A 27,978-nucleotide genomic window follows, 5' to 3' on the forward strand; every position below is an offset into this window, starting at 1 on the left:
CCTTTTTTCCACGGACACAGTGAGCGACGTGATTTGTCTGCAAATTCAACTCACGAGGCGTTCCTTATCAAATATTTATCCTCATTTTGGATTCAGAGCTGTAACTGCGAAGAGGAGTCTGTGGTGCGCGTGTGTGCGTACATGTGCCAGCCTGTTTTCCTGTGTGGGTCTGTGTGTGTGTGCGTGTGTGTGTGTGTGTGTGTGCATATCCATCCATCCAGCTCTCAGCTGTGCTGTATTTTGTCAGATTAAAGAGGGTCTGATGCTGAGTGTTAAGCAGCCTGCTGTCTGGTTTGGTTTCGGTGTCTATCACAATAGTAGCCATGGGAATATCACACTCTGCTCTGCCCTCAGGTTAGAAACATGCTGCTTCTCCGGTTAGTTCGCTCACTCTCCCTCTCTGCCTCATGCTCGCTCTACCACTTTCTGGCACTCGCTCACTCTGTCTGTATCTTTTATCCCCTGCATCTCTCTCACACTTTGTTTCCCTCTGACACAACGCTGTGTAGAAATGATGAGCAATAATGTAGATGTTAGTCTGCCTCTATGTGGCTTTTGTACTGTATTGACAAAAGAATGCACAGACTGTTGTCCACATACTTTTTTGTACGTTTGGGCTGGGCTTGTTGTTCGTGGTTTAGGCTAATTAAGGCGAATCATAATGCTAATTGTTTCATTGCAACTTCTTCCAGCTCGCACAGAGACCAGACCTCAACCCCACCCAACACCTTTGGGATTCATTTAAACAGCGAGATGAGTATAACGATGCATACTTCTGCACGGTCTCTCCTCGAAGGCATTCATAGTGTTGAATTCAGCTGTGCAGACGAAAAGCGAGGGAAGCAGTTGTGGGGCGAGAAGAAAAGAGAACATGACGGCGAAGCTCCAGCCCCGCTTCCCTCTCTCTCCCTGCCGCACATCTGGCCAGCCGCTGCATGAGGAGGGCATGCTCAGGAACGTCAGGAAGGTGAGGCAAGAGGGAATTTCAGATGCAGTCGGGCGGCCTGACAAGTATACTCACCCCTTGAGGCTTGTGGTTTTGAGAAGTGGGGGGACAGAGCTTTATGATTCAGACCTCATGATTTACGTCAAATGCCAGCATTCAGTCGCAATGCAGGAAGCAGCATGCGTGTGGAGGTCGGAGAAAATCTTCACCTTGCTGCTGCTGAAAACAATTTAGATGAGACTGGTGAGACTGAACCAAAACTGTAAACTGAAACAACTTAAATAGATTTACATCCCATCAGTGGGCCACTGGATACATATTGATGGATTGTTTGACACAGTTTGGAACTGGCTGGTGGTTTCCTACTGTTCCGAGGCTTTATGCTAAGCTAGGCTAACCAGCTGCTGGCTGTAGCTTCATATTTAACAGACAACTCTGCATGAAAATCAATAAGGCAAATTGCTATGAACAATGCTGAATCAACCAATATGAATGTCTTCGTGTTGCAGCGTCAGTGCTCATCCCCTTCAATGCCCTTGTGGCTGAATCAGAGTAAATGTCTGCAGCCAGGGTCCAGCATCTGGCGGGACGGCCGAAGCCAGAAGGAGGCTGGAGGTTGTTATTGCGGCACATTAAGGCCCACAGTCTTCAAATCCCGCGTCCAACAATCACACACAGTATGCTGACGTTCGGATGTCCGTATATTTCTGGCTATTTGGTGTGTCTTCACATCTCTCACACAGTTGCTTCTTGCTTTCTCATCTCCTCTCCTCCTACATTTCTTGTCTTCCCTCGCTCCCTGGCGTTTTCCACACAGCCTCAGCTTCACACACACACACACACACACACTCCTCCCTGCTCCCTCACTCATACTCTCCTTCTCCTCTCAGGAGTAATCATCACAACCCTCCTCCCTCTCTCTCTGTATGTCTCCTTCCCTTGCTGTTTAATGCCTTCTCTGCCTGTTATTCATCTCCCTACTTTGTCTTTTCCTACCTCCTTCTGTTACACTCACTCTCTAGATGTCTGATAAGCATTCAGTGGCAGCATCATCTGATTCTGTATCTCCCCCACCACCACCACCAACACCACCACCACATACACACAGCATCAACTCCCCCTCCATCTCACTCCAGCCTGCCATAGTATCCTAGCAACCTAACTTTACTCGTAGTAGTAACATCAGTCTGGCCTCTCCCCTCAGCACACACTGAATATTCTGCACACTCCATCTGAATACTTGTAGGTTAATAGTCGTTGGTTCTCATCCACCATCAATGATGCACACCTTGAAAAACACAGCAACAAAAGCATACTCTGCTGAAGTTTTAACATTTGAGACCAAGTTCTGAAACTGACTTACGATGCCTCAATCGGGCCGAACAGTGTATGGTCTGAGCACCAGAAACAAGTGCCACCATAATTAGAACACATAATCCCTCCTCCAGCTTTCCACAAAACGAGATCTGTGGATTCAGAGAAAATTTTGGGCTTAATTACCATAAATGGCCTCCTACTGTGCCAGCCAGTAATTCACGAAACGCTTGAGGGGTGTGTGAAGATGTTTCACACAAAAACCAAGAAAAGTGCATTTCCCACGCATGAACAGGCATTTTTACGCATACCTCAGATCATTCATACAGCAAGATGTTTGAGGCATCTCAACGCGTTCAGCTGGAACCAATGGGATGGGATCCGAGTGCCACAGACAGGGGAGGAAGGTCAGGAAGCACTGAGAGATGTTCTACCACGTGATTGGTTTTAGTGTTTTCATGAGAAAAGTCCAGAATGGCAACCTTTGGCTTTAATGATGTTTAATTGTTTGTTAATGTAAAAAAGCGAAGGGTCCCCCATATCTGTTCAGAATCTTTGCATTTGGGTATTTGCATCAAACCATGCAAGCTATGCGGGCTAAGAGCATATCTGCACCCTCCCTTATGATCATTGAGGTCTGACAAGGTGGCATACTGTCACTTGTTCTCCTCGGTCTGTACATGGAGTTATGGTGTGCGGCATGACATTATATGTAACTGTAAAAAGAGTGCTGTCATGATTTCTTAAACCAAGGAAGATCAGAAGCAAAATTCTTTATTTAGGAATGATCTGCGTGATGGCCACGATGTGCAGGACCAGTGTTCCACTGAAACCTCGTTGACCTCATCTACCTCACTGTCAGCTGGTGTTGTATGAAGATGTGGAAGGTTACGATCAAGACACACCAGTTGCTCTGTCCAACAGGAAAGTCTTCCATGTGGGGATGCTGGTGGAAGTCTGACAGAAATGTCTGAGCCTGGGGGGCAGACGCCCGGTCTAAGTCAGAAACAGTAGTCTTAAAACTTTCCTTTTTGATCAAGCTTACAGTTGGACAAGCCCCTAGTGATGTTGCTATGGGCTTACACTGCCGGGGGACTTCCCTCGATACACTGAGCTCCGCACTCCTCCTCTTTCCCTCCATCTTTAGCATTCATGTCCCATTTATGCTTGTTAGGAACTTTGCTACTAACTCCTTCCCCTGCAGATCTGGTGCTTTCTCATCTCACAGGTTCCCGTTGATCCTCCTGTTGTCCTGCTTGACACCCAGCGCTACTGGTATTATTATATTATTATGAGTCATATTTCTATTCATATGTAATATTATTGTTTTTATGTACATATACTATATCAAATATTATCTTTAAAACCTGAAAAAGAAAGATAATAATATTGATGAATTGAAATTAAACATGTATATATTCTTCATATACTGTCATAAATATATGTAGAAATATACTATCATACACTGTTTTATTATTAGTCATGTTTCTGTTATTATTGATTAGATTAGATTAGACTTTATTGATCTCACAGGTGGTGGTGCAAATAAGAACAATAGGAACAATAAGGTGCAAAATAAGAACAATTAGGTGCAAATAAAAACAAACGGAGCAATAAATTACAACTGTGCAAACCACAAAAATAATTGCTTTATGGGGGGGGCCTTAAAGAGACAGGAACTAAAACAGAGCGATTCAGACAGAGGATGAATGGAGGTGCTGCAGTAATGTGCAGTATTAAAAAATGTGTTTAATCATGTAAATCTAGTCCAGTAGCCCCTCAAAACAAAAGTATGAACATGAATATGAGCATAATATGACCTCTTGAAGGGGGGCAAATGAAACAAAGCCTAAGTCATCTTTAACCCTTCTCTATAACCTCTATCTGAAAGAAGGAACTGCTTAATTTTAACAGGTTAAGACTTGGAAAGGCTCTGCTAAACCAAAATTTGCCTACTTTTTTCTCCTAGAAACACAACTGCTCGAGGAAAAAAGCAAAAACAGAAAATCATGTGTTTTTGAAACCTTATCTTCATTGAAAGGAAGAGGAGACAGGAACAGAAGGTGGATGCCATGCACTCCAGACTTTTCAACATCTGCTTCGTTTTCACAGCCCAAATGAGAACATTCACCTGTTACTGCAAAGCTCTGTCTGCAGGCCGAACACTGTTCTCATTAGAGCCTGCAGCGCTGTCGGCTGTACGTGACGTACTATGATGTGCATGTTGTGGTGGCAGGTAAACACTGAGCATGAGGACAAGAATAGCCCAATTTTAGACCACCGCTTTTCATCTATGTAGTTTGTACAATCCTCTGATGCTTGCAGGAACCACAGAGTCTACTTCTACATTCCTCTAGTTGTAATTCATCAGTCTGCCATTGATGTACACTCAGATAAATAGATAGAAGTAAGGATGAGGCAGAGCGTACAGTTTTTAATTACGCACACACACACAAATCATCAATCCATTTGAATGAAAGGACGATGTATCGGGCTGTCAGCCTTGAGACTGTGGCACCTCTTCCTCTGAACATTGGTTCAAGGCTTGGTGTCAGTCATCACATTTCAGCGTCCCTGAATCTCTTCTGTCTGCCTGCTTTTATTCATCCTCACCCCCTTGACAGAGTGCGAGACAGGAGCTGCATTTACATTTAAGATATCTGGCTCATCCACAGAGGCTCTGGGATGGGTGTGTGTTTGCGATGAGGGACTGCGTTTTCCTCCAGACCACTCAAAAGCTGCACAAAAAAATGGGACGAGGCTTTGCGAGCCTCTGCTTTGGCAAAGTGTGTCTTTGAGCTAAAGGCTAATATGCTAACATACATGCTAACACAACCCAACTCCAGGACCCTCTGGAGTCACATTTTAAGGCACTGGGTACCACTTCAGCATCGTTTTTCAATGTGCAGGGAGGCGAAAGCAAAGTCATGTAACGAACGTAGCTTAATGTACGTAACTAACGTACTTATTTTAAGCCAAACCATGATCATTTCCTCAACCTGACCAAGCAGTTTTGTGTGCCTAAACCTGACAAACTTAACTGTTTCACAAACCGTGAGTTTACTGTTGTCAGCGAGCTTTATTTTGAAAGTGTGACCAGTTGGGAGTTAGAATGCATTTGCACGTGTTCAGACATAAACCACATAAAGCGCTGGACAAATTTTGACCTGGTGATGACACTAAATAAAGTCAGAAGATCACCAGAGTTATTCCATCACTGCCAGTGTCAAAATGTCACGCTCTCATCACCAGGAATATCTAGGTAAACGCTACCATCGCAAAAATCATCAATGCTTTTCAGGTCAGAATATAGCAACATTACCTCAACCATGATTTCCTGAGGTTTTAATAAACCTGCCACATTGCTGGAACTAACATCATATCCATTAACAATAAGCAAAAGTCTGATCGTTGTTGGAATTTCAAGACAATTGAGTGGAAATTACTTTAAATGTCTGTGTCTGATCAGTCCTGTGCAGGGGGCACTCATCCATGTTTATCAGGGTTTTATTATTATTTTTTTGGCTTGATCTGACACACATGTGGTACGTTATTGGCTGAACAGTGAGGGGGCGGGAACAACGCCGCTGTTGTGAAAAGTGACATTATGAAAGAAATTATTTCACAGGGAAAAGTGGATAAATTAAATCAAAAGACTTTTGAAAAGGGGCAGAATCAGAACAATTTATTGATGCCCGAGGGAAAGCTGGGTAAAAGATGTCTTTGATGAAATAAAAAGGATACGCAATACAAAAGTTAATCATGAAATTATATTTATATAATAATGAGCAGAGTTTTTAATTTTCTTCAATTATTTCCCACTGTTGTTCATTCATTTATGCATTTTACAATATTTATTCATATGATTATTTCATATTGTCGTTCTTATTTAATTCATGTCAAACACTTTGGGCATCCATAGTCTATGAGACTTTCTGGAGAGGAAGAACGTTGTACCAAGTGCTTCCTGCTGGCTGTTAGCAGTTAGTTAAAGTCATATTTAAAAGGCAGGATTTGAGCAGGTTTGTGAACATGCACGGAACATTAAAGTGATTCTGACTCTGACAAGCTCCTGGCACCACATGCCTGTCTGCACACATCAATTATTACCCTCAAATCGTTTAAAAAATGCAAAACAAAAGCTGTTCATGTTAGGGATTTAACTACAGTCCCTCTGCAGCACTTTATAATAAAGTCGGCCATCGCGGCCTCATACCACCAGGCCACATTATTTAAGTGGTGCCTTTTTAATGTGAGACCACATCAAGAAAACTTTCATCCCAAATAATTTTACAACTTTCAGACATCTTAATTTTAAGGTTTTAACTTGTTAAAGCCGAATGATTAAAGCCAGCTTGCTGACCTGTGCCCTCCTGAATATGAAGGTTTGAGCCTTCCTCTAGACAACAAATCCCAGCCTAAATTCTGTCTGTCCGATCTAAATGACTCAGTGAATGAAATGGTCCATTTTTTCCACGGCAACCTGACTAATATTGATGGAGGAGTCCCACTCAGAGAAAAAAGAAACCATCTGATAAAATACCACCATGGATGACAGATTTTGCTGGGGAGTGAAAGAAATCTTCTCGAGCAGCGGAGAGAAAATGGAAAATAAACATCCACGTGCAGTCCTCGCTGCACGTCTAAACAATTGTTTTAACTGTGCGCCTCAGTCGGTCAGAGAGATAATTAACAGGTCTCTCGAAACCCAAACCTCCAGTAGACACTGATGTCTTGAAGAATTAAAGGCCCGTATGTTATTTTCAGGTAAGATACTGGAAAGGGTTGATTTGGTTGAGGACCAATTTGCTGGAAAAATGAAAAGTAAAGTTTCAGTCAGGGTTCAGGGCAAATCACGGCACCTAGACAGCCTTCACCAAAGTCGCCAGTGATCACAGGATTAGCAAATAATTAGATTTTTAGCATTACAGAAGCTCATGAAGTCGTTGCTGCTGAGGGCTGTTAGTTATGGCTCTCTGTCAGCTGGCCACAGCGCAGAAAAGAAACCTGTCGTTCTTCTTCCTCCTCTACTAATGACGAGGAACAGGCTGCCCTGGGATTGTGGAGGGCCTTTCTGTTTGTTTTAAGACTATCTCGCCAGGCTAAACGAGATGCTTCCAGATTGCAGAGATCTTACCACAGCGGTGGAGATAAAATGACAAGATCGCCTGAGATCAGCAAAAACAATGGTTGATTGTGTCCATACCCAAACCTCTGCCTGTGGCTCCACCAGACCAACATCGCTGTCCCCAGAATCATGCCGTCAGTGTGGCCGAAAGCAGAGATGAAAAATCCAGGCCTCTTTTCACCGTGAAGCGTACAGTGGCCAGATTCAAACATTTTCTCCTCAGCATTCAGAAAAGGGGATGAAAGATGAATGATGCAGCAAAGGTCACGGGCTGGACTCAAACGCGCCGCTACAAGCCCATGATGTGCACTCTGAACCGCACCGAGCTGCTGTCAGACAGACGGAAGCAGCAGGAAGACAGCACATTTTCCCCACCGCCTTTGATGAGAGAAGAAAAGTCGCTGTGCAGAGGAAGGACACTGGGTGTGAATTATTGAACAACGTCCGACAGCGGTAAGTCTGGGTATTGACTTCAGAAAGAGACTTTGAAAAAAGGACTACAAGGCCACACGCACAAACAAATGCCTGTGTGCGTGGACATACAGTCTGTGTGCAGAGCCCTGTACTTACAGCATTAACCCAGTCCTCATATTATAAAAGTTCTCCTGTCTTATCCATAAGACCCCAGCATAACTTGTCAAAGCCAAAAATACCATTAAGAGATAAGACAAAATAAGATAAGATAAAACTTTATTGATCCCACACTGGGGAAATTAAGTTGTTACAGACAGCAAGAATAAAAAATATAAAGTTACTTTGGGACAGTTGCATTCTAAAGCTAAAAGCTTTGTTGGTGTTTTTTAGGTTGATTTCAGCACTCAGTGCTTCTTGGTTGTGGTTAATAATTAGAGATAAAGTTCTGAGATATTATTTTAGTGGGTCAGTTGTTGATTTATAGACGAATTACCTTTAAAGCACGATTTAAATAGAAGGAATACAACTGAACAGATGATAAATAAAATATGAAAAAACAAAATAATAAGTCTATTTTTCATTTTGTCTGAAAGCCTGCTCCTTGAGGCCTTGTTTCTCTCCAGTTTATAATCCATTCCTTTCATCGGAGCCAAATGTGTCTTTCTGCTTTGTATGTCCGGAGTAGCTCTTTGATTTCCAGATGTACGCCACGTTACATAAACGTCTTTTTCATCTGGTACGTTTATGTTTTACTGTTAAGTTCATTGTGCGTCATGTTAGATAAAAATCAGCAAAAACAAATCTGTGGAAAATATATTTCCACATCTACATTTTCACTAAACGGTAACCATCATCACCTCAGGGCATTTTATACTGTTTCTGTTGCTGGACCTGAGAAATGAGGAATTTAGTTTATTTGCCTTGGGACATATTCTCATTTTCTATAAAACATACTGGGCCCAACTGGGACCCAAGGGTCTTGAGCATGGGCCAGTTTATGAGGCAGGGATGGCCTTTAGCTAGGGGGGAAATGGTCTAGCAAAAGGCACAACTGACAATGATACTGGGGTGGTAATTATGACAACAACATTAATAATAATAATAATAGTCATTCTTATTTTTCCTTTACTGTTTTTATATCACTGTGTGTTGTATCACATGTCAGTGTCATACGTGATAACATGATTTTGGCCTTGGGAACAACATGTGTGACCAAGTAACCTGAAGTTGAATTAATCAATCAGCTTCATCTCACAGTCTGCACGACAAAAAGGAATCTGTCACCTCCTCCGCTGCTTGTTATCATGTGACAAATGTTCCACAACGCCTGCAGCCAGCTATTCAAACGATCCCCTGCTACCTGATGAATGCAAGATCAATATTCTCTCTCCTTTTAGCTCTGTTTTGGTCTTCACCAACTCACGAGAAAAATATCTGGCTTCTCAGATTCTACATTTGACCCTTTTCGGTCTGCCGTTTGGCTCTCAGCAGACAGCGTACAGGGGTTTTATCGAGATCTGTCTTTGCTAAAAAACATCTGCACACAGGACTTTGATGAGAATGTTTCAGTTTCAACCAAACACTAAATGCATGTCTGTAAAAACAAAACAAGGAGCTAAAAGAGGGGAAAAAGATCAGTAGAACGCGTCTAGGGATGTTTTCTGGGGAATTCATCACTACAGAGGTCATCTAAAGCTTATTGATTAATGTCAGTTTAATTTAAATGCATTTTGTTTCCCCAACTTTTTATTAAAAGTAATTTCTCAATATATTCAACTTAAATTGTCATTCGCATGTTTTGTGATTGAGATGACTCCAGACCTTCAGGCTAGATGATACACAGACACAAATTGAAAGGATGCCTTGACATTTTGGGTTTTGGCTGTTATTCCTTCTTGCCAGGCATTTCTCAAAAGTGTGGGTTGGACTTCCTCTGCTGACATTACTGTTAGCCAAAAAGGCCCTTTTCAACCAGCATGCTCCAGGACAGGTGTCTGGTGAAGACAGAGGACAGCCCAAGATGTGAAATGTCAAGGTAAACCTTGGAATGCGAGTGGGTTTTAGCCGTATTTCTGTTGAGATTCTTCGTCCTGACAGACCGGCCCTGACTCAGGCACGGCCTGTGTCTTACATTAATGATCAGATGATACGGCAGCTTCAGTTTAGATGACTCCTCTTATCCTTTTTCTTTTGATGTCGAGATATGCTCCTCTGCAAATAGACTTGAGAACATTTGAAATGTAATCATAACCAGGATCTTCAACCATCACCACCACCAATCGTTAACCAAGTGTTGCAGTTGCCTAACCTTCAACGTACCTAAATCTATTTGCAATGATGTCAGTCTTCCAGAGATTTTCGCTGCACGTTTTCACTGAAAAAAGCTCTAAAAGGCCACTGAACGCTCCCTGCTCAGCGCCAAGCAGCAGACAGACACTCAGTAACCAGCCGGTGAACATCAGGGAGCGTTTAGCAGCTAAATAGCCAGATATTTCCCTCAGCAGGTGGTAGAGACCAAAAGCAGAGCGAAAGTGAATGACTATTGGACTTTTCATTAGGTGGCCAGGAACACGACTTATAATGAAAGATAATGTTGCTCTGTAACCGCTGAGTGTGTAAGTGAGTAACTGTTTGCTGGCCCTGAACACCTGCGCAGGTGTTTCCGCCTGTTCTGGCTGATTATTCCTCCACTCGGGCTTGAGATGGCGGAGCTATGCTGGGAGTGATGTGAGGTCATCGATCTGCTGTACATGCGCCAGAGAATTGTGAAGGTGCGCTGGAAGTCATTTGTATTGTGGGTTTTGCCTCTAGCAGCAGGTCGTGAGTGCATGAGCACAGACTCCTTCGCCCCATATTCACCGAAGTAAATATTGAACCCATTATTCACAAGCCAAATATCTAGCGAGATCTGGAGCAATATTAAGCTATCAGAAAAAAAAATGGTCAGCAAAATGAGGCTCAAGCATTACATTTGTACTGTATCTAGTGTTGGGCTGTTTTGACATAAATGAGCAACAGTCAATCAGTCATGTGTTAGAGTCAAAAATGACTAAATAATATTTGCACAGGAGAAAAGTTAGATTTTGAAAGACATATTTGCATCAGCTGCTCTGATTCTGAAATAACTTGATAAAATTCTAAAATGATGTACAATGATGTGAAGCCAGTTGGGGATTTGGCCAAAATTTGGGTGCATCAATAAATAGTCAAACTTTTTGTTGAAAGTTCATTTTTACTTTGAGTAAAAAGATGTTCCTACTTCATGTGTGGTTATTTACGTCCTCACAGCGTCTGTGTACTTATGTGTATGTTGTGCTGTACATTAAAAAAAAATACACCACACTATTATGAAACTATTGCCTCAACTGTAGTGAATGGGTTTGGTTTGAGGAAAAGTATCCTGACATATCCAGAAGGTGATTGATGCACTGATGGCAAGTGACAGCATCGTCCTGGCTGTGACAAATAATGAAAACTACCCCCATAGTTTCATTCAGTCAGTCCATGGGCCTTAAACTTTCTCATCAGAACGAGACCTCTTCCATTCTAATTACCAACACCACAACATCCCTGGAGCTCAGTATCATAGTTTGCCATGAGAGACCTGCTCACCACCAGGTACTGATATCAGATCCACTGTACACTATATATGTGTTTTGGAAGCCAGTGCAGTCACTGATCTGTTTTTTAAGCTCTTTAGGGGTGCTGTGCATGTGTGTGTCTGTGTGCTACACGCCAGCAAGCTTTTAACTTCCACTCTGAGCTGAAAAAGGAAGTCTACAGGGACAGTGGTGGTGATTTGGCGCTCTCTGGTGGTAGATTATAGTCATTGTAAGCACAGTGGTGACCACATTTTTCTCTGTGTCGAGGTTTTATCAAAGCTCACAGGGACACATTTGGGTAATACCACGGTGTAGGAATTACCTAACTTAATAAAAGTCATGTAGTGGAATAAATGTGAGAGAAGTGGAGAAGCATGAAGTAGCATAAAGTGGACTGGACTGTGTTTGTGTGTGTGTATACATAGCATGTGTCACACATCACATTCAAGTGACCGCAACAAACAAACAGTGACGAGCCCAACTCTTCTTTGAATACACAGATTAGTTCAACAGTATGACTTTCACAGCACATTCATTTCACCCAAACATTATCACAGTGTGGCGTCTTATCATCAGACGAGGCAGCTCTGCAGACTCGCATGTTATTCAAATAGTCTTCTAAACCGAAAACCAGACAAATGTGACTGGATGATTTCACCTCCAGTGAGAGGAAGTCAGAGGTCAGACCAGCACTCACTGCACTGAGAAAACAAAACCTTTACCAGAGACCTCTTCAGTTCTTAGAATACTAGTTTCAGCTGATAGGATACTGAGCAACTGAACAGCTTTCAGGTAAGGACAGATATGGCGAAGGGTTGATGAGTTAAACATCATATCTATCGACGGTTTTATGACTACATGTATATTAAATGTAATGTCCTATTCAGCTGAATGGAATTGTTGATGCTGATGTTGTCAGTGTGCATCTGAGTTTGTCTGGACTTTGAATAGAGATGCTTTCAGTTACAGGTGTCTGCATAGTTACCAGTGTAAACCTCATTCATTTGCTGATGATCTTCTTCATTCTGTCAGCTTTATAGTAACAACCCTTGGACAGCTCTTCAATACTTACCATTAAGCAGGATTATATGGAGGGAGCCAAAGTGATCTGCAGAACAAATTCAGTCTAACTAATGCAGACTTTTCCAACTACATGCAAACGAGAAGTCTAATCCAAACTCTTGATTTATACTTATTTGGACAGCAGAGCAATTAAGAAGACATTATAATTATTAGATAATACATGAATATGTAAAGTTTTCAGAAGCCTGCAGAAATCATATTCTGTCAAAAATGTTGTTAGAATCTAGAAAAGGTTTAAGGTGGAAGGAATGTTGAAATTTACCTTCTGTCAGTGAAAATCTGCTGTTAAGACCATAGAAATATATGTATGTTACTGATATACATATGTTTATATTCATTCCTGTTTCACATACTTCAGTTAAGTTAATCAGATATAAAGCTACTGATGTTGAGCTTGTTCGTTTTATATGAAGGGAAATGAGTGTTGTTTGTTTTTGTGTTTTTTTTTTCCTATCCTGGTTTACCTTGTCATTACGACTGCGGGTCATTTTTTGTTCATGCAGGAAGTGTATATGATGCAGGCTGTTTGTGTTGAGAAAATCTAAATAAAATTTAAAAAGAAGATTTTGCAAAACGGATGCAGAGCTTGTAAAATACATACATTTTTATTGCTGAAACGACCCAACAAGATGCAACCTTAATATTCCCCACCACAGAAAATAACATACTTACACTGATCAACTGAAGGTGCAAGCGAGCTGTCCTGTGGTACGCCATGAGAGGGACTGCAGTTATACTGGTCTTATCAGGTCAGTATGAGTCATTCATTTCCACAAACTTGATCAAATGTCTCACATTGATTTTACCGTGAGTTCACGTCAGAGACGTTGTGTTGAGTCTACAGTAAACATGCAGAACAAAAATGAGCTTGTCCTTTATTTGCCTTTCTTGTCTCTGCCATATTGAATTCACACTCACATTTAATGAGTTATTCATCATACGGCTCACGCCCAGATGTTTGTGAGGGGTCACAGACTGTGTAAAGTGATTTATCACTGAATGCATCAAAATAATTACCTTTATCTTTACTGCAGGACTGTGTTTCCTACCTCCCTGTTTTCCTCGTCGAAAATCCAAAGAACTGGTCTGAAGCTCAGAACTACTGCAAGTGGAAGTACACCGACCTGGCCTCTGTGCACAATGAGCAAGACTTGGCTCAGCTCAATGAACTTTTAGAAGGGAAGCTCAACACCTGGATCGGACTGCAGGCTGACGCTGAGGCTTGGAAGTGGTCTTTGCAAAAACCAGGATTCTATGGTGAAGGAGAGGCTGGGTTCAGGATGTGGAATGCTGATGAACCCAATGGTGGCCCAGCATACTACAAACTATGTGCAGCAATGTATTACAGCAGTGGATGGGTGGATGCCATTTGCTCGTGGTCTTTGAAATTTATTTGCTACAACGGTAAAAACAGCCACACTAGCAGCTGTGTGAGGGTTTAGTTGGGCACAACAGTGCCCTGTGCTAAATGCTTACATTGGCAGTACTAGCATGTTGATGTTTAGCAGGTTTAGAGTTCGCATTCACCCTTTTACAGGCCCAGTGTGTAGGAATTACGGGTATCTGTTGGCAGAAATGGACTGCAGTATTAAAAGCTGTTCGTTCATTGCTGTGTTTTTGTTACCTTAGAATGAGCTGTGCACGCTTACAAAGGGGGTCCACGGAGTCCACCATGTTGTAGCACCATGTAGCACGTCACCTATAGATGCCACAGAATCCTGCACGCTGGTCCTTCAAGCCGAATGCTCCGGTTGTACGACAGCTCAGCCAAGGCTCTGCTGCAGTTTCAGTGTCCACAGGAAACATTTCAGAAGCCTCTATTCTTGTCTGAGCTTCAGCAGCCACACTTTATGTTCATGTTTTACAAGCACAGTTAATTTAAACACAAGATACTTGTGCTCAAAAAGAGGATTCATTCTCAGTGAAGAACCTTGGAGCTCTAATCTGCCTCTATACCTGCCAAAGAGCAGTGATTCCTAACACGTCTCTGGGGGTCATCACGTGGATACCTCCCTTTAACAGTGTTTCGCCTACTTAGTCCCACTACACCTCCAGGAGGCTAGGCGGTGAACTCCGGCGTCCCAGAGTCACCCCCCCTAGTGCCAGTTCACACTGCTCCTACACAATCCAAACAGCACCGCCACGTTCAACTGACCCAGGCCTGTTTAGGAGATGCTCCAGGTAGTGGCCAGTACCGATGCTACCATTTAGCTAATGCTAATGCTAACCGCTAAGAAGAACAGAAGAAGACAATACAGTTCCGATGCTACCATTTAGCTAATGGTAATGCTAATGCTAAATGCTAACAGCTACCTGCTAAGAGGAACCGAAGAAGACAATACAGCTAGATTCACCTACTATTAATGTTAACTGCTAGATGCTAATACTAACTGCTAAGATACTATCATACTACCACTATTGGTAGCAATTGTTAGCTGCTACAATGCTACCACAGGCCCAGATGCCACATGTAACTGCCAATTGCCGCACTACCATCATCTACCCCTGCCTCTCACCAACTGCACCAATAAAAGCATGCTCTGAATGCTCCTGTTGTGTGACAGCTCAGTCAAGGCTCTGCTGCAGTTTCAGTGTCCACAGGAAACATTTCAGAAGCCTCTATTCTTGTCTGAGCTTCAGCAACCACACTTTATGTCCATGTTTTACAAGCACAAAGACATATTTGCAGCTCGTTTATGTGTAAGATACCTGTGTTTTGAATAAGTTGCACTAACAGTTGTGGCAAAACTAACCTTGTTCAGATATTCATTTTCATGCAGCATCATTTATTCCAGCACTATTCAAATATTTTCAGGCACGGGAGGAACAAACGACACTTCATCGAGCTTCATCTTCGTCGCTGAGCTTAAGAGCTGGGAGGAGGCTCAGAGCTACTGCAGGGAGCACTACACTGACCTGGCCAGTGTGAGGAACCAAGCCGAGAATGACCAGATAAGGAAGATGACCAAAGACAACGCATATACATGGATCGGCCTCTACAGAGACTCATGGAAGTGGTCAGATGGGAGCACACATTCATTCGCTAACTGGGCGACCAATGCACCATCCGTCACATACTCCCACTCTTGTGCCGTTTCAAACTTTGGCAAATGGCAGAACGCGGACTGCAACATGCCGCGGAACTTTGTATGTTACAGTGGTGAGTTCTGATTTCACACTGTCAGCTGTTCCTTCTAACAATTCAATATTTAAAGAAATGTATGATTAACATTTTTATTTATTGGCATGCTTTTATGTAATCAAAAAATATATTGTTGCATGCCCCATGTAGCCTTCTCACATAGAAGTTAGTTTACATAAAGCCCTAAAAAAGTAACCATACAGCCAACTCACAACAACCTGTTTCACAGGCCTGAATGTGACAAATCAATGTCTGTGTGGGGCATTTATTTAAACAAAAAGCATCCTGCAAAATAATTAATCTTGTTCTCGCCAATATTTCTTCAAGTCTCACATAGCCTGTTTCACAGTCCCAAATATGACAACTCAGTGGTTGCGTGGGATAATAAAAATATAATGATAATAAAAAATAAAAGTAAAATTTCCTTGATCTGCACATACAACCCTAAGAATTACAAATAAACTTTCCAGTCAAGCAAAACTTACATGCAGCACATTTCATGTCCCTAAACATGAATCTATGTTGGCATGCCGTTTAGCCCCATACAGCAGACTGGCCTATTTCCTCCTGACGGAGGAGTGGACTTCTCGAGCTTCATCACAGAAAACATTTGCTCACACTAATAAGTGTTCCCAAACATGCTCCGAACACGGGCAGCCCGGAGGTGGAGCCAAAATTTAGAAAAAGAGAAATTAAACTGATATGCGGGCCGGATTTGGCCCATGAGCCTTGAGTCTGGATGGGAGGAACAAAGCAGACAGACGAAGACCTGGTCTGGGATCTGGGATTTTAAATGGGAATAAATCACTGTTGTCGACAAAGAGGCTGGTTTCATGGAGGAAGATGAGATGACTTGCTATCAGGCACAGTAACTCAGAGAAACATTTTAAGCAGCATGTTGGAATCAAGAAAGAAGGCGTAAAAAAATCTGAAATATAACGTGCAAAAGTTTTGTACAACAAATTGTACCAATGGAAGGAGGGCAATTAAGTATTTTAGTGGGTTGGAGGAAGTGTGGTCCAACTCATGAGTACCGAGGACTCATGTAACGATGTAGTAATGCAGTGAGTAATAATGTCGGTGTGTTGGCAGGCTTCACGGCTGGTGTGGTCCCATCGCAAGACTGCCTCTGGATGCAGTTCAGGTTCACATTTACTACATGACAGTGTTGCTCTTCCCTTATGTGAAACAGTTCCCACTGTGAGGAGGCAGGTGGTGAGGGTGGCGCTGAAAACAGACGCCTCTGTGGACATGGAGGAGCTGAAGGACGACATCTTGCAGAAGGTAATGATGTTTGAGCATGATGCCAAAAGACTACACATTTGATTAAAGTTGAGCTGAAATTCAATTAAAATTCATTGTTTTTGCAGAGAAAACCGTACACAGTGAATATCCCTCATGTTGATTTGGACTACGTATGTGGTCAAACTATAAATATACCATGTAGTCAAGACTCCTATTTCTCATGTCTCCCCACCCTGTTTAGCTCACCTCACTTCCTTTACATCACTTCCCTTTACCTCACTTCCCTCCCTTTCTTCTTCACTCATTGGTTGCCATCCATCCATCCATCCATTGTCTTCCGCTTATCCGGGGCCGGGTCGCGGGGGCAGCAGTCTAAGCAGGAATGCCCAGACCTCCCTCTCCCCAGACACGTCCTCCAGCTCTTCCGGGAGGACCCCGAGCCGTTCCCAGGCCAGCCAAGTGACATAGTCACCCAGCGTGTCCTGGGTCTTCCCCGGGGCCTCTTCCCGGTGTGACATGCCCGGAACACCCTCCCAGGAAGGCGTCCAGGAGGCATCCGGTAAAGATGCCCGAGCCACCTCAGCTGGCTCCTCTCGACGTGGAGGAGCAGCGGCTCTACTCTGAGCTCCTCCCGAGTGACAGAGCTCCTCACCCTATCTCTAAGGGAGCGCCCCGCAACCCTGCGGAGGAAACTCATTTCAGCCGCTTGTATCCGAGATCTTGTTCTTTCGGTCATGACCCAGAGTTCATGACCATAGGTGAGGGTAGGAACGTAGATTGACCGGTAAATAGAGAGCTTTGCCTTTCGGCTCAGCTCCTTCTTCACCACGACGGACCGGTACAACGACCGCATTACTGCAGCTGCTGCACCGATCCGCCTGTCAATCTCACGTTCCATCCTTCCCTCACTCGTGAACAAGACCCCAAGATAGAAGATACTCCTCCACTTGAGGCAGGATCTCTCCTCCAACCTGGAGAGGGCAAGCCACCCTTTTCCGGTCGAGAACCATGGCCTCGGACTTGGAGGTGCTGATTCTCATCCCAGCCGCTTCGCACTCGGCTGCAAACCGCCCCAACACATGCTGGAGGTCCTGGTTCGAAGAGGCCAACAGGACAACATCATCCGCAAAAAGCAGAGATGAAATCCTGTGGTCCCCAAACCAGACTCCCTTCCGGCCCTTGGCTGCGCCCAGAAATTCTGTCCATAAAAATAATGAACAGAACCGGTGACAGAGGGCAGCCCTGCCGGAGTCCAACATGCACTGGGAACAGGTCTGACTTACTGCCGGCAATGCGAACCAAGCTCCTGCTCCGGTCATACAGAGACCGGACGGCCCGTAGTAGAGGGCCCCGGACTCCATACTCCCGAAGCACCCCCCACAGAATGCCACGAGGGACACGGTCGAATGCCTTCTCCAAATCCACAAAACACATGTGGACTGGTTGGGCAAACTCCCATGAACCCTTCGGAGGGTATAGAGCTGGTCCAGTGTTCCACGACCAGGACGAAAACCGCATTGTTCCTCCTGAATCCGAGGTTCGACTATCGGCCGAATTCTCCTCTCCAGTACCCTGGAATAGACTTTACCAGGGAGGCTGAGGAGTGTGATCCCCCTATAGTTGGAGCACACCCTCCGGTCCCCCTTCTTAAATAGGGGGACCACCATCTGCCAGTCCAGGGGCACTGTCCCCAACTGCCACGCGATGTTGCAGAGGCGTGTCAACCAAGACAGCCCCACAACATCCAGAGACTTGAGGTAATCAGGGCGGATCTCATCCACCCCCGGTGCCTTGCCACCGAGGAGGTTCCTAACTACCTCGGTGACCTCAGCCTGAGTAATGGATGAGCCAGCCTCTGGGTCCCCAGCCCCTGCTCCCTCTACGGAAGGCATGGCAATGGGATTGAGGAGATCCTCAAAGTATTCTTTCCACTGCCCGACAATATCCCCAGTCGAAGTCAGCAGCTCCTCCACTTTAAACAGTGTTGGCAGGGTACTGCTTCCCCCTTCTGAGGCGCCGGACGGTTTGCCAGAATATCCTTGAGGCCGACCGATAATCCTCTGGTACCTGTCAGCTGCCTCAGGAGTCCCACGAACCAACCAGGCTCGATAGGACTCCTTCTTCATCCCTTACTTCCGGTGTCCACCACCGGGTTCGGGGATTGCCGCCACGACAGGCACCAGAGACCTTACGGCCACAGCTCCGAACAGCTGCGTCAACAATGGAGGTGGAGAACATGGTCCATTCGGACTCAATGTCTCCAACCTCCCTCATGATCTGGTCAAAGCTCTCCTGGAGGTGGGAGTTGAAAACCCCTCTGACAGAGGGTTCCGCCAGACGTTCCCAACAGACCCTCACTACCCGTTTGGGCCTGCCAAGTCTGTCCAGCTTCCTCCTCCACCAGCGGATCCAACTCACCACCAGGTGGTGATCAGTTGACAGCTCAGCCCCTCTCTTCACCCGAGTGTCCAAGACATACGGCCGAAGGTCAGATGACACGACTACGAAGTCGATCATTGACCTCCGGCCTAGGGTGTCCTGGTGCCATGTGCACTGATGAACACCCTTGTGCTTGAACATGGTGTTCGTTATGGACAAACTGTGACTAGCACAGAAGTCCAATAACAGAACACCGCTCGGGTTCAGATCGGGGAGGCCGTTCCTCCCAATCACGCCTCTCCAGGTAACACTGTCGCTGCCCACGTGAGCGTTGAAGTCCCCCAGTAGAACAATGGAGTCCCCAGTCGGAGCACTTTCCAGCGCCTCTCCCACGGACTCCAAGAAGGGTGGGTACTCTACACTGCTGTTCGGCCCATAGGCCGAAACAACAGTGAGGCACCTGTCCCCAACCCGAAGGCGTAGGGCACCCTCTCGTTCACCGGGGAAAACTCCAACACATGGCGGCTAAGGTGGGGAGCTATAAGCAAGCCCACACCAGCCCGCCGCCTCTCACCATGGGCAACTCCAGAGTAGAAGAGAGTCCAGCCTCTCTCAAGGAGTTGGGTTCCAGAACCCAGACTGTGCGTGGAGGTGAGCCCGCACCGGTATCTCTAGCCGGTACCGCTCAACCTCCCGCACTAGCTCGGGCTCCTTCCCCCCCAGCGAGGTGACATTCCATGTCCCCATTGCCAGATTCTGAGTCCAGGGATTGGGACGTCGGGGCCCCCGCCCACAACTGCCACCCAAATCCCACCGCATCGGCCCCTTCTGATCCCTCCTGCGGGTGATGCGCCTACTGGAGGGCGGGCCCACGTCGCTCCTTCGGGCTGTGCCCGGCCGGGCCCCGTGGGCAAAGGCCCGGCCACCAGGCGCTCGCCTACGAGCCCCGACCCCAGGCCTGGCTCCAGGGTGGGGCCCCGGTAACGCCAGTCCGGGCGACGTAGTCTTCCTCGTTTTTGTGTCAATCATTGGGGCTATAGAACCGCTCTTAGTCTGACCCGTCACCTAGGACCTGTTTGCCTTGGGAGACCCTACCAGGGGCAATAAGCCCCAGACAACATAGCTCCTAGGATCATTCGAGTACTCAAACCCCTCCACCACAATAAGGTGGCGGTTCAAGGAGGGGCTCATTGGTTGCCTCTCACCTCATTCACCTGTGCACGCCCTATTTAAGTCCTGCTCACCCATTCATACAGTTTTTCACCATTTCACGGGGCGGCAGCACAGGTAAGGGCTGGTTTTGCACATTTAGCATTTTCATGAAGTTAAATTAGATCTTTATTTATCCTTATCTTTATTTAAGAGAAGTTTAATGGACTTGATCATTTCTAATCCTTGGTTTGCTTTATTTCAGAGACATCGGTCCATGTGTGTTTTTTTGTTGTAAATGAAGACTTGAAAATAGATCAACATATTCTTGAATATAAGCACTTCTCCTGGCTCATGCATCCTTACCGATGCCCCATGATGACAATAATCTTTCCTTGAACCCTCCTACTCCTTAACATGGTCCTTCGAGCCGGATGTGATTATTATCATGGATTTAAAGCCAAAGCCAGAAGAGACCCTTCGATGTTCTGGGCGTGAAACACGACCCCCTCTTCATCTCCAAGATTATGAAGTTGAATATCCTAACCAAAGGTGCTGAATGCTAAACAGAATGCACACATCCTGTAAATGACACACATGGATTGCAAGCTGGACAAGAGGATGACACACAAGAACAACAAACACATGAGCCTGACAGTGATAGTAATGAAGAGGAATATATGATTGACTGTGCTGGTCCAGTTCCTACAAATCAGACTGAACTCTTTTTAGAGTTTTATGAATAGATCCTATACTCCCGAATCCTCTTCCTCCTAATCCTCATCCAAAACTGGGTCATCTACAAGGAAGAAACCACCTGTGAGTAACCCGCCAGCAGCTTCTCCTACGCTCCAACCTGATATGCCCAGTGTTAAATCACATTACCAATGTAGTCTGCCTCATGTCCACCCGAGGTCCGTCGTCATCCTGTTGCTATCTCTGCTGCCATTCCCCAGTTATCTAACCTGTCAATCCTTGATGCTGCAGTTCCTTCGGTTGGTCTTCCCAGGCCGATCCTTTCTCCAGATTTGTTACCTTCCATTGTTCCTGCAGCATCACCACAGGTTCACCTACAAAATCAGAGTGCTCAGCCTTTGAATCCTTCAGTGATAAATCCTGCTCAGCCTCTAGTTTCCTTCTCCTCTCAACAGAGGCAGTCTTCACCTTCAAGGCCACAGTCCTCCATCTCTCTTTATCACCAGGAACAGAGACCTTCGGCACCCTCTGGCAGGACACATGTCTACGAATGTGAAGCTCCTTCTTTTCCAAACCTGACCAGAGAGGATGAGATGCAGTATCGGATGCTGCGTATGGCCCTCACTAACCTGCTTGACCCAAATGAGACAGAACAATTCAAATACCATATTCTTCTTGATCATCTTAAAATGGACCAAGCTAAACGACTAGCCCTTGCCTTTTCCTATTGTTAGCCTGATTCTTTAGTTGGAAGCCCAAGAACAAGTCGAAGACATCTTCAGTTCACAGATGTAGAATTTATTTAGGTCACAGGTAAAATAAGGCAGCGCTGGACTCAGAGTAACAGAGCTCTCACAGGATCTCTGTCAGAAGGAGCCCCGATTTCCGGGTGTGATTCACAGTTATCTTCTTGGGCTGGTACTGCCCCGTACAGAGGCTGGACCCGCACGGACGAGTCTCATTGGCCAGTTATCTCTGACATGAACAGGCCAGCCACTGTTCATGGTGAAAAGTGCTATAAAAAAGTGAGTGAATGTTGTCATTGAGGCGTGTACCTATTGCAACAATCCTAACATGACCGACAGAGGCCTGCTTATCAAACTAAACTGTGACATTGCTGATTAAATGAGAACATCCAGTAAATATCATGAGTTCAGTGAAAGAGTGCAAATCTAAAGTGAACAAAATAAAGGTCAAGTAAATGCCACACTGTTGATTAGATGAGAACATCCAGTAAGTTTCATTAGTTCCTTGAGAAGCTACCTGCTGAACATTCCAGCTACAGAAATCAAGGTGCCATGACATATGACTTGTTGGTGTTCTCCTCTTGGTTACAAACTGAAGCAAGATGTCAACCTAGAAAGGAAATTTCCATTTCATCTTCCAATCAGCACAGACAGCCCCGTAAATCCACACCTGTCCTGAAGACGATTCTGCATGGAGCAAACAAATCTTGTGAACCCACATCATCTTCAGACTTCCCCTCAAAATCTGGAGCAATTTGTGCATACTGCAGATCCACCGAACACCATATCAGCAAATGTCCTGAATTCAATGACATGTCAAAGGATCACAAGGTAAAATGGATAAAGGAAAACAGACGTCGTTGGCGCTGTGCTCGAGCTCATCAAGCTTCTAAATGTGACCTTAAGAAATTTTGTGCCATCTGCAAAGGAAGACATCTACAAATACTGTGTGAAGTGAATAAGAGATCCAACAATGATACTAGTCCTGTTGTGAGAACACTGTATCTTGATCGACCCAGTGACTGCAATGGTGTGCTCCTGAAAGTTGTGAAAGTGCTCCTCCACAATGGAAAAAGGACTCTGGAGACTTATGCTATTCTTGATGATGGCTCGCAACGTACAATTCTCCTGCAGCCAGCTGCTCAGCATCTCAACCTACATGGTCAAGCTGAGAAAATATCGCTCAGGACTGTACCCCAAAACGTTGAAACACTTCATGGCTCATCTGTCAGTTTCCAGATCTCATTTGCCAACCCATACAAGACTTTCACTATTAATCATGCTTTCACTGCAAGCCAACTGGTATTGTCAGATCACAATTATCCAGTGCTATCCTTGCAACGGAAATACAAGCATCTGCAAGACATTCCTCTGCCTTCCATCCACAAGGCATCACCATTGCTGCTCATAGGCACAGATCACATCCACCTCATCACCCCTGTTGCACCAGTCAGACTGGGTCCTTTTGGGTCACCCGCTGCTGTTAAAACTTGCTTAGGCTGGACCCTAAAAGGGCCAATCAGAGACTTTACATCGAACCATTCCTCATTGCCTGTCCAGTGTCTTTTTTACATCCATTAACTCCCCTTTAGAGGAGCTACGCTACCATGTAGAGAAACTGTGGCAACTTGATGCTCTACCTGCAAGAAGTGAGAAAGCGGCCATTATATCAAAACAAGACCAACAAGCTTTGGAGCTTCTTGAACAGGCCACGACAAGAGTCCAAGTCAATGATATCAATCGCTACGCTACTCCACTTCTTAAGCTAGCAAATTGTCCTCTCTTGAACATTCCTCAGTCTGCTGTAATGTCAAGACTTCGAAACACAGAATCGCGATTATCCAAGGACCCTGACAGAGCAAAATCCTACAATGATCAGATCTTGACACTGGAGAAGGCTGGTTATGTGACCAAGCTAGCCCCTGAAGAGGTACAGAACAGCAAAGAGGCTTGGTACATCAGTCATCACATGATAACCCATAACAATAAAGATTGCATCGTATTCGATTGCTCTTTCACTTTCCAAGGACAATGCCTTAACAAGTACCTTTTACCAGGACCAGTCCTTGGGCCATCACTGCTTGGTGTGTTGCTGCGCTTCAGGCAACATGCTGTAGCAATAAGTGGTGACATTAAAAGCATGTTTCACCAGACCGTCTTCTTCCTCAAGACAGGCCCCTTCTTCGATTCCTGTGGCATAACATGAATAGAGAGGTTCCCCCTTCAGTGTACCAATGGCAGGTCCTTCCTTTTGGTACTACTTGTAGCCCCTGTTGTGCCACATATGCTCTGCAGAAACATGCGAAAGACCACCAGCTCGATAAAGATGTGCAGCATTCAGTAACTCAGAGCTTCTATGTGGATAACTGTTTGCAAAGCTTTCCCTCTGCTGTTGCTGCTCAAACACTCCTTGACAAACTGAGAGCTAACCTTTCAACAGGAGGCTTTGACATCTGTCAATGGGCCAGCAATGATCCCTCTGTCATCAACTATTTACCACCTGAAGCAAGGTCTGAGAGCTGTGAACTCTGGCTTTCAGAAGACAGAAATGAGCCCCAAGAACGCACCCTAGGATTACTATGGAACTGCAAACGTGATCTCCTCAGGTACAAATACAAACACTCTAAACCACAAATCCCAACAAAGCGGTACATATATAGTGTCCTTGCTCGTCTGTCTGACCCACTAGGCTACCTTCTGCCTTTCACCACTCGTGCAAAAGTCCTGGTCCAACAGCTATGGAGAAAAGAGAGGGAATGGGATGACCCCCTGCTGCCACATGACCTTCTAACAGTCTGGAAATCCTGGGAAGGAGAACTTGAATATCTTCCTCAAATCACTATCCCTCTCTGTTACACCTCCACATTAATGCATGCTCCCACTTCAGTCAAAGAAATCCATATCTTTTGTGATGCTTCTGAACATGCTTATGGCGCTGTTGCATATTTGAGATCAGAAGATGACCAAGGACGAGTAGAGCTGAGTTTCATATTGGCTCGCTCACGTGTTTCCCTAAAACGACAGCTGTCAGTCCCAAGATTGGAGTTATGTGCTGCACTATCTGGTGCTCGCCTTTGTGATGTGATCAGAAATGAACTGACTTTGCCAATCCAAGGCACAACACTTTGGAGTGATTCCACAACTGTACTCCGCTGGATTCAGGCAGACTCTTGTCGCTTTAAAGTATTTGTAGGAGCAAGAGTTGCAAAAATCAAAACCCTCACAAACCATCAAAACTGGAGATATGTGGACTCTAGCAATAACCCTGCTGATGATGTTACTAGAGGAAAATCCTTGCAAGACATGTTCAGCCCAAACAGATGGACCAATGGTCCCACATTCCTGTATGGACCTCCAGAAATCTGGCCCAAACTGCAATCTTTCAAACATGATGAGGATCAAACAGAGCATAAAAGGTCATACTTCTGTGGTTCCATAAACACCACCACTCATTTACCAAATACCAGCAGACTCAAAACCTACCAAGAGCTTCTGGATGCCACTGCCAAGTCCCTGTCTAATCCAACAAGTGGAAATCCTTCTGCAGCTGAATATCTGAAAGCAGAGAAGGAAATCCTACAACAGACACAGATGGATAGTTTTGGTGAGGATCTATCCTGCCTCCAGGCACATAAACCACTTCCATCACATAGTTGCCTACTATGTTTATCTCCAGAGCTGTGCAGTGCCTCTGGGCTCATCCATGTTGGAGGCAGACTACGGCAAAGTGACCAGTTGGAACCTGAGTCGGTACACCCAATTGTACTCGAACCTACGCACCATGTGACCAAACTGATCATTCAAAATTATGATGACAAACTGCATCATCCTGGATCAGAGAGACTCTTTGCTGAAATCAGACGGAGGTTTTGGATCCTGAGAGGACGAGAGGCTGTGCGCCGACATCAGCGTAACTGTGTTTCATGTCAAAAATGGAGAGCGAAACCCATCATCCCAAAGATGGCAGATTTGCCTGCTGCCCGGCTGAGGTTATTCAAACCTCCATTCTACTCCACTGGAATTGACTGTTTTGGACCATACCATGTCTCGATTGGTCGCCGATCTGAGAAGAGACAGGGGAATAATATTCAAATGTCTCACAACACAATGTGTACATCTTGACCTTCTCAATAACATAACATAACAATAACAACACAGACTCTTTCCTCATGGCTCTTTGTCGATTCACCTCTCGGAGAGGAACACCAAGTGAGATCTTATGTGATCAAGGGATCAATTTCAAAGGAGGAAGCAAAGAATTGCAAGAAGCCTTCAGCAACCTTTCTCCCATTCTCAAGGAAGTGCTGGCTACAAGGAAAATCAACTTTCTTTTCAATCCTCCACACTCACCACACTTTGGTGGTAGCTGGGAGCGAGAAATACGCTCAGTTAAGAACGCTCTGAAAGTAACCATTGGTGCACAAATGGTTACTGAAGAGGTTCTAAGAACAGTATTGATTGAGATCGAAGGCATCCTTAATTCAAAACCACTCGGTTATGTATCCTCAGACATCGCAGATATTGACCCAGTCACCCCAAACCTTCCCATCATGGGACAACGCGATGCATCACGGCTGTAGTAAAGACTCTTATTTCTCATGTCTCCCCTCCCTGTTTAGCTTACCTCAATTCCTTTACATCACTTCCCTTTACCTCACTTCCCTCCCTTTCTTCTTCACTCATTGGTTGCCTCTCACCTCATTCACCTGTGCACGCCCTATTTAAGTCCTGTTCACCCATTCATTCAGTCTTTCACCATTTCACGGGGCGGCAGCACAGGTAAGGGCTGGTTTTGCACATTTAGCATTTTCACGAAGTTAAATTAGATCTTTATTTATCCTTATCTTTATTTACGAGAAGTTTAATGGACTTGATAATTTCTAATCCTTGGTTTGCTTTGTTTCAGAGACATCGGTCCATGTGTGTTTTTTGTTGTTGTTGTGTGTTAACTGAAGACTTGAAAAGTCTTGAAAATAAGCACTTCTCCTGGCTCATGCATCCTTACCGATGCCCCATGATGACAATAATTTTTCCTTGAACCCTCCTACTCCTTAACATACCACTAAAAGTAGTTTGTAATGTTACTTAAATTCCATCCTGGTGTCTGCCGTTGGCTGCTTTTTAGTCTCATCTGTGATTTCAGCGCTCTCGCCATTATCATCCATGTGTGACCTGTATCTTATTTCACTTGACGATTTGAATCACGACCTAACATATGGAATCTTCCTGCACTCCACTTTCTTGTGTTTCTCAGTTAAACCAGAGACTGAAGGATCACGATGTGGGTGAAGACATGAAACTGAGATGGGTGGAGCAGCCTGATGGAAAGGTCTTCCACAAGAAAGACACAGACAAGAAGGAGACTAACTACTGTAGTCACCAGTGATGCTGTAAATCATCACACTACGCTCTTTTTAAGTGCACGGATGCTTTCGGTTGTAGGCTCAGCATCCAGCATCTTCACGTCCCCACACCCATGATGATCATTTCCCTGTTCAGAGTGTGAAAACGACTCTGGAGCTTTGTTAAGACTGTAAAAATAACCCAGATGATGCCATCGGGGTTATCTCTGCTGAAAGGATAACATAATAACAGTGCTCTACTAAAAAGTTGGTACCAAATAAAGTTAATGATGAATTTCTTCTTTTTTTGTATCGGAAAATTTGGAATAGAACATATTTTTGTGAAATCATAGCCACTACCTACCGAACCACAACCCTTAACTTAACCTAAATGTAACCTTAGCCCAGTCCCTGAAACAAATATATGCTTTTCCAAGAGAAATGGACAAATTATCTTTTTATTTGTTGTTGTTATCTCTGCTGAAAGCCTGTGTTACAATCATGGGAATGTAGAGTCTGAAGGACATCATGTCCACTAACGTCATAACAGTGCTCTACTAAAAAGTTGGTACCAAATAAAGTTAATGATGAATTTCTTTTTTTGAAACGGAAAATTTGGAATAGAACATATTTTGTGAAATATGAAAACTTCAAAATAAAAATGTATTTCCACAGTAGCATTCTAATTTCTATGTATGTATGTGTTATTTGATTGAAACAACAACTTGAAAATGTAGTGAACATCAAAAAGTCTCTCGAGGTCACCTGGGATATGGCTCACAAATAAGAGGG

At 44.6% G+C, this 27,978-nt stretch overlaps 1 protein-coding gene across 1 annotated transcript; it reads left to right on the forward strand.

Moving 5' to 3' along the window:
* Nucleotides 1-871: 871 nt before the first annotated feature.
* Nucleotides 872-27,779, forward strand: LOC121620457 (lymphocyte antigen 75-like). The gene is made up of 5 exons (XM_041956498.1): nt 872-967; nt 13,522-13,891; nt 15,303-15,647; nt 16,822-16,913; nt 27,099-27,779. Exons 1-5 carry the CDS (start codon nt 872-874, stop codon nt 27,228-27,230), a joined length of 1,035 nt encoding a protein of 344 aa, XP_041812432.1. The 3' UTR covers nt 27,231-27,779.
* The last annotated feature ends 199 nt before the right edge of the window (nt 27,780-27,978 follow it).

The sequence above is a fragment of the Chelmon rostratus genome, chromosome 17 (genome assembly GCF_017976325.1).
Source record: "Chelmon rostratus isolate fCheRos1 chromosome 17, fCheRos1.pri, whole genome shotgun sequence".
Classification (NCBI taxonomy): domain Eukaryota; kingdom Metazoa; phylum Chordata; class Actinopteri; order Chaetodontiformes; family Chaetodontidae; genus Chelmon; species Chelmon rostratus.

Bases quoted from the DNA above. Each gene is read 5' to 3' on its own strand.
- LOC121620457 (XM_041956498.1), top strand. From the start codon at position 872: ATGACGGCGAAGCTCCAGCCCCGCTTCCCTCTCTCTCCCTGCCGCACA. The intron at 968-13,521 runs GTGAGGCAAGAG...TCTTTACTGCAG, and splicing joins TGCTCAGGAACGTCAGGAAG to GACTGTGTTTCCTACCTCCC. The intron at 13,892-15,302 runs GTAAAAACAGCC...AAATATTTTCAG, and splicing joins GAAATTTATTTGCTACAACG to GCACGGGAGGAACAAACGAC.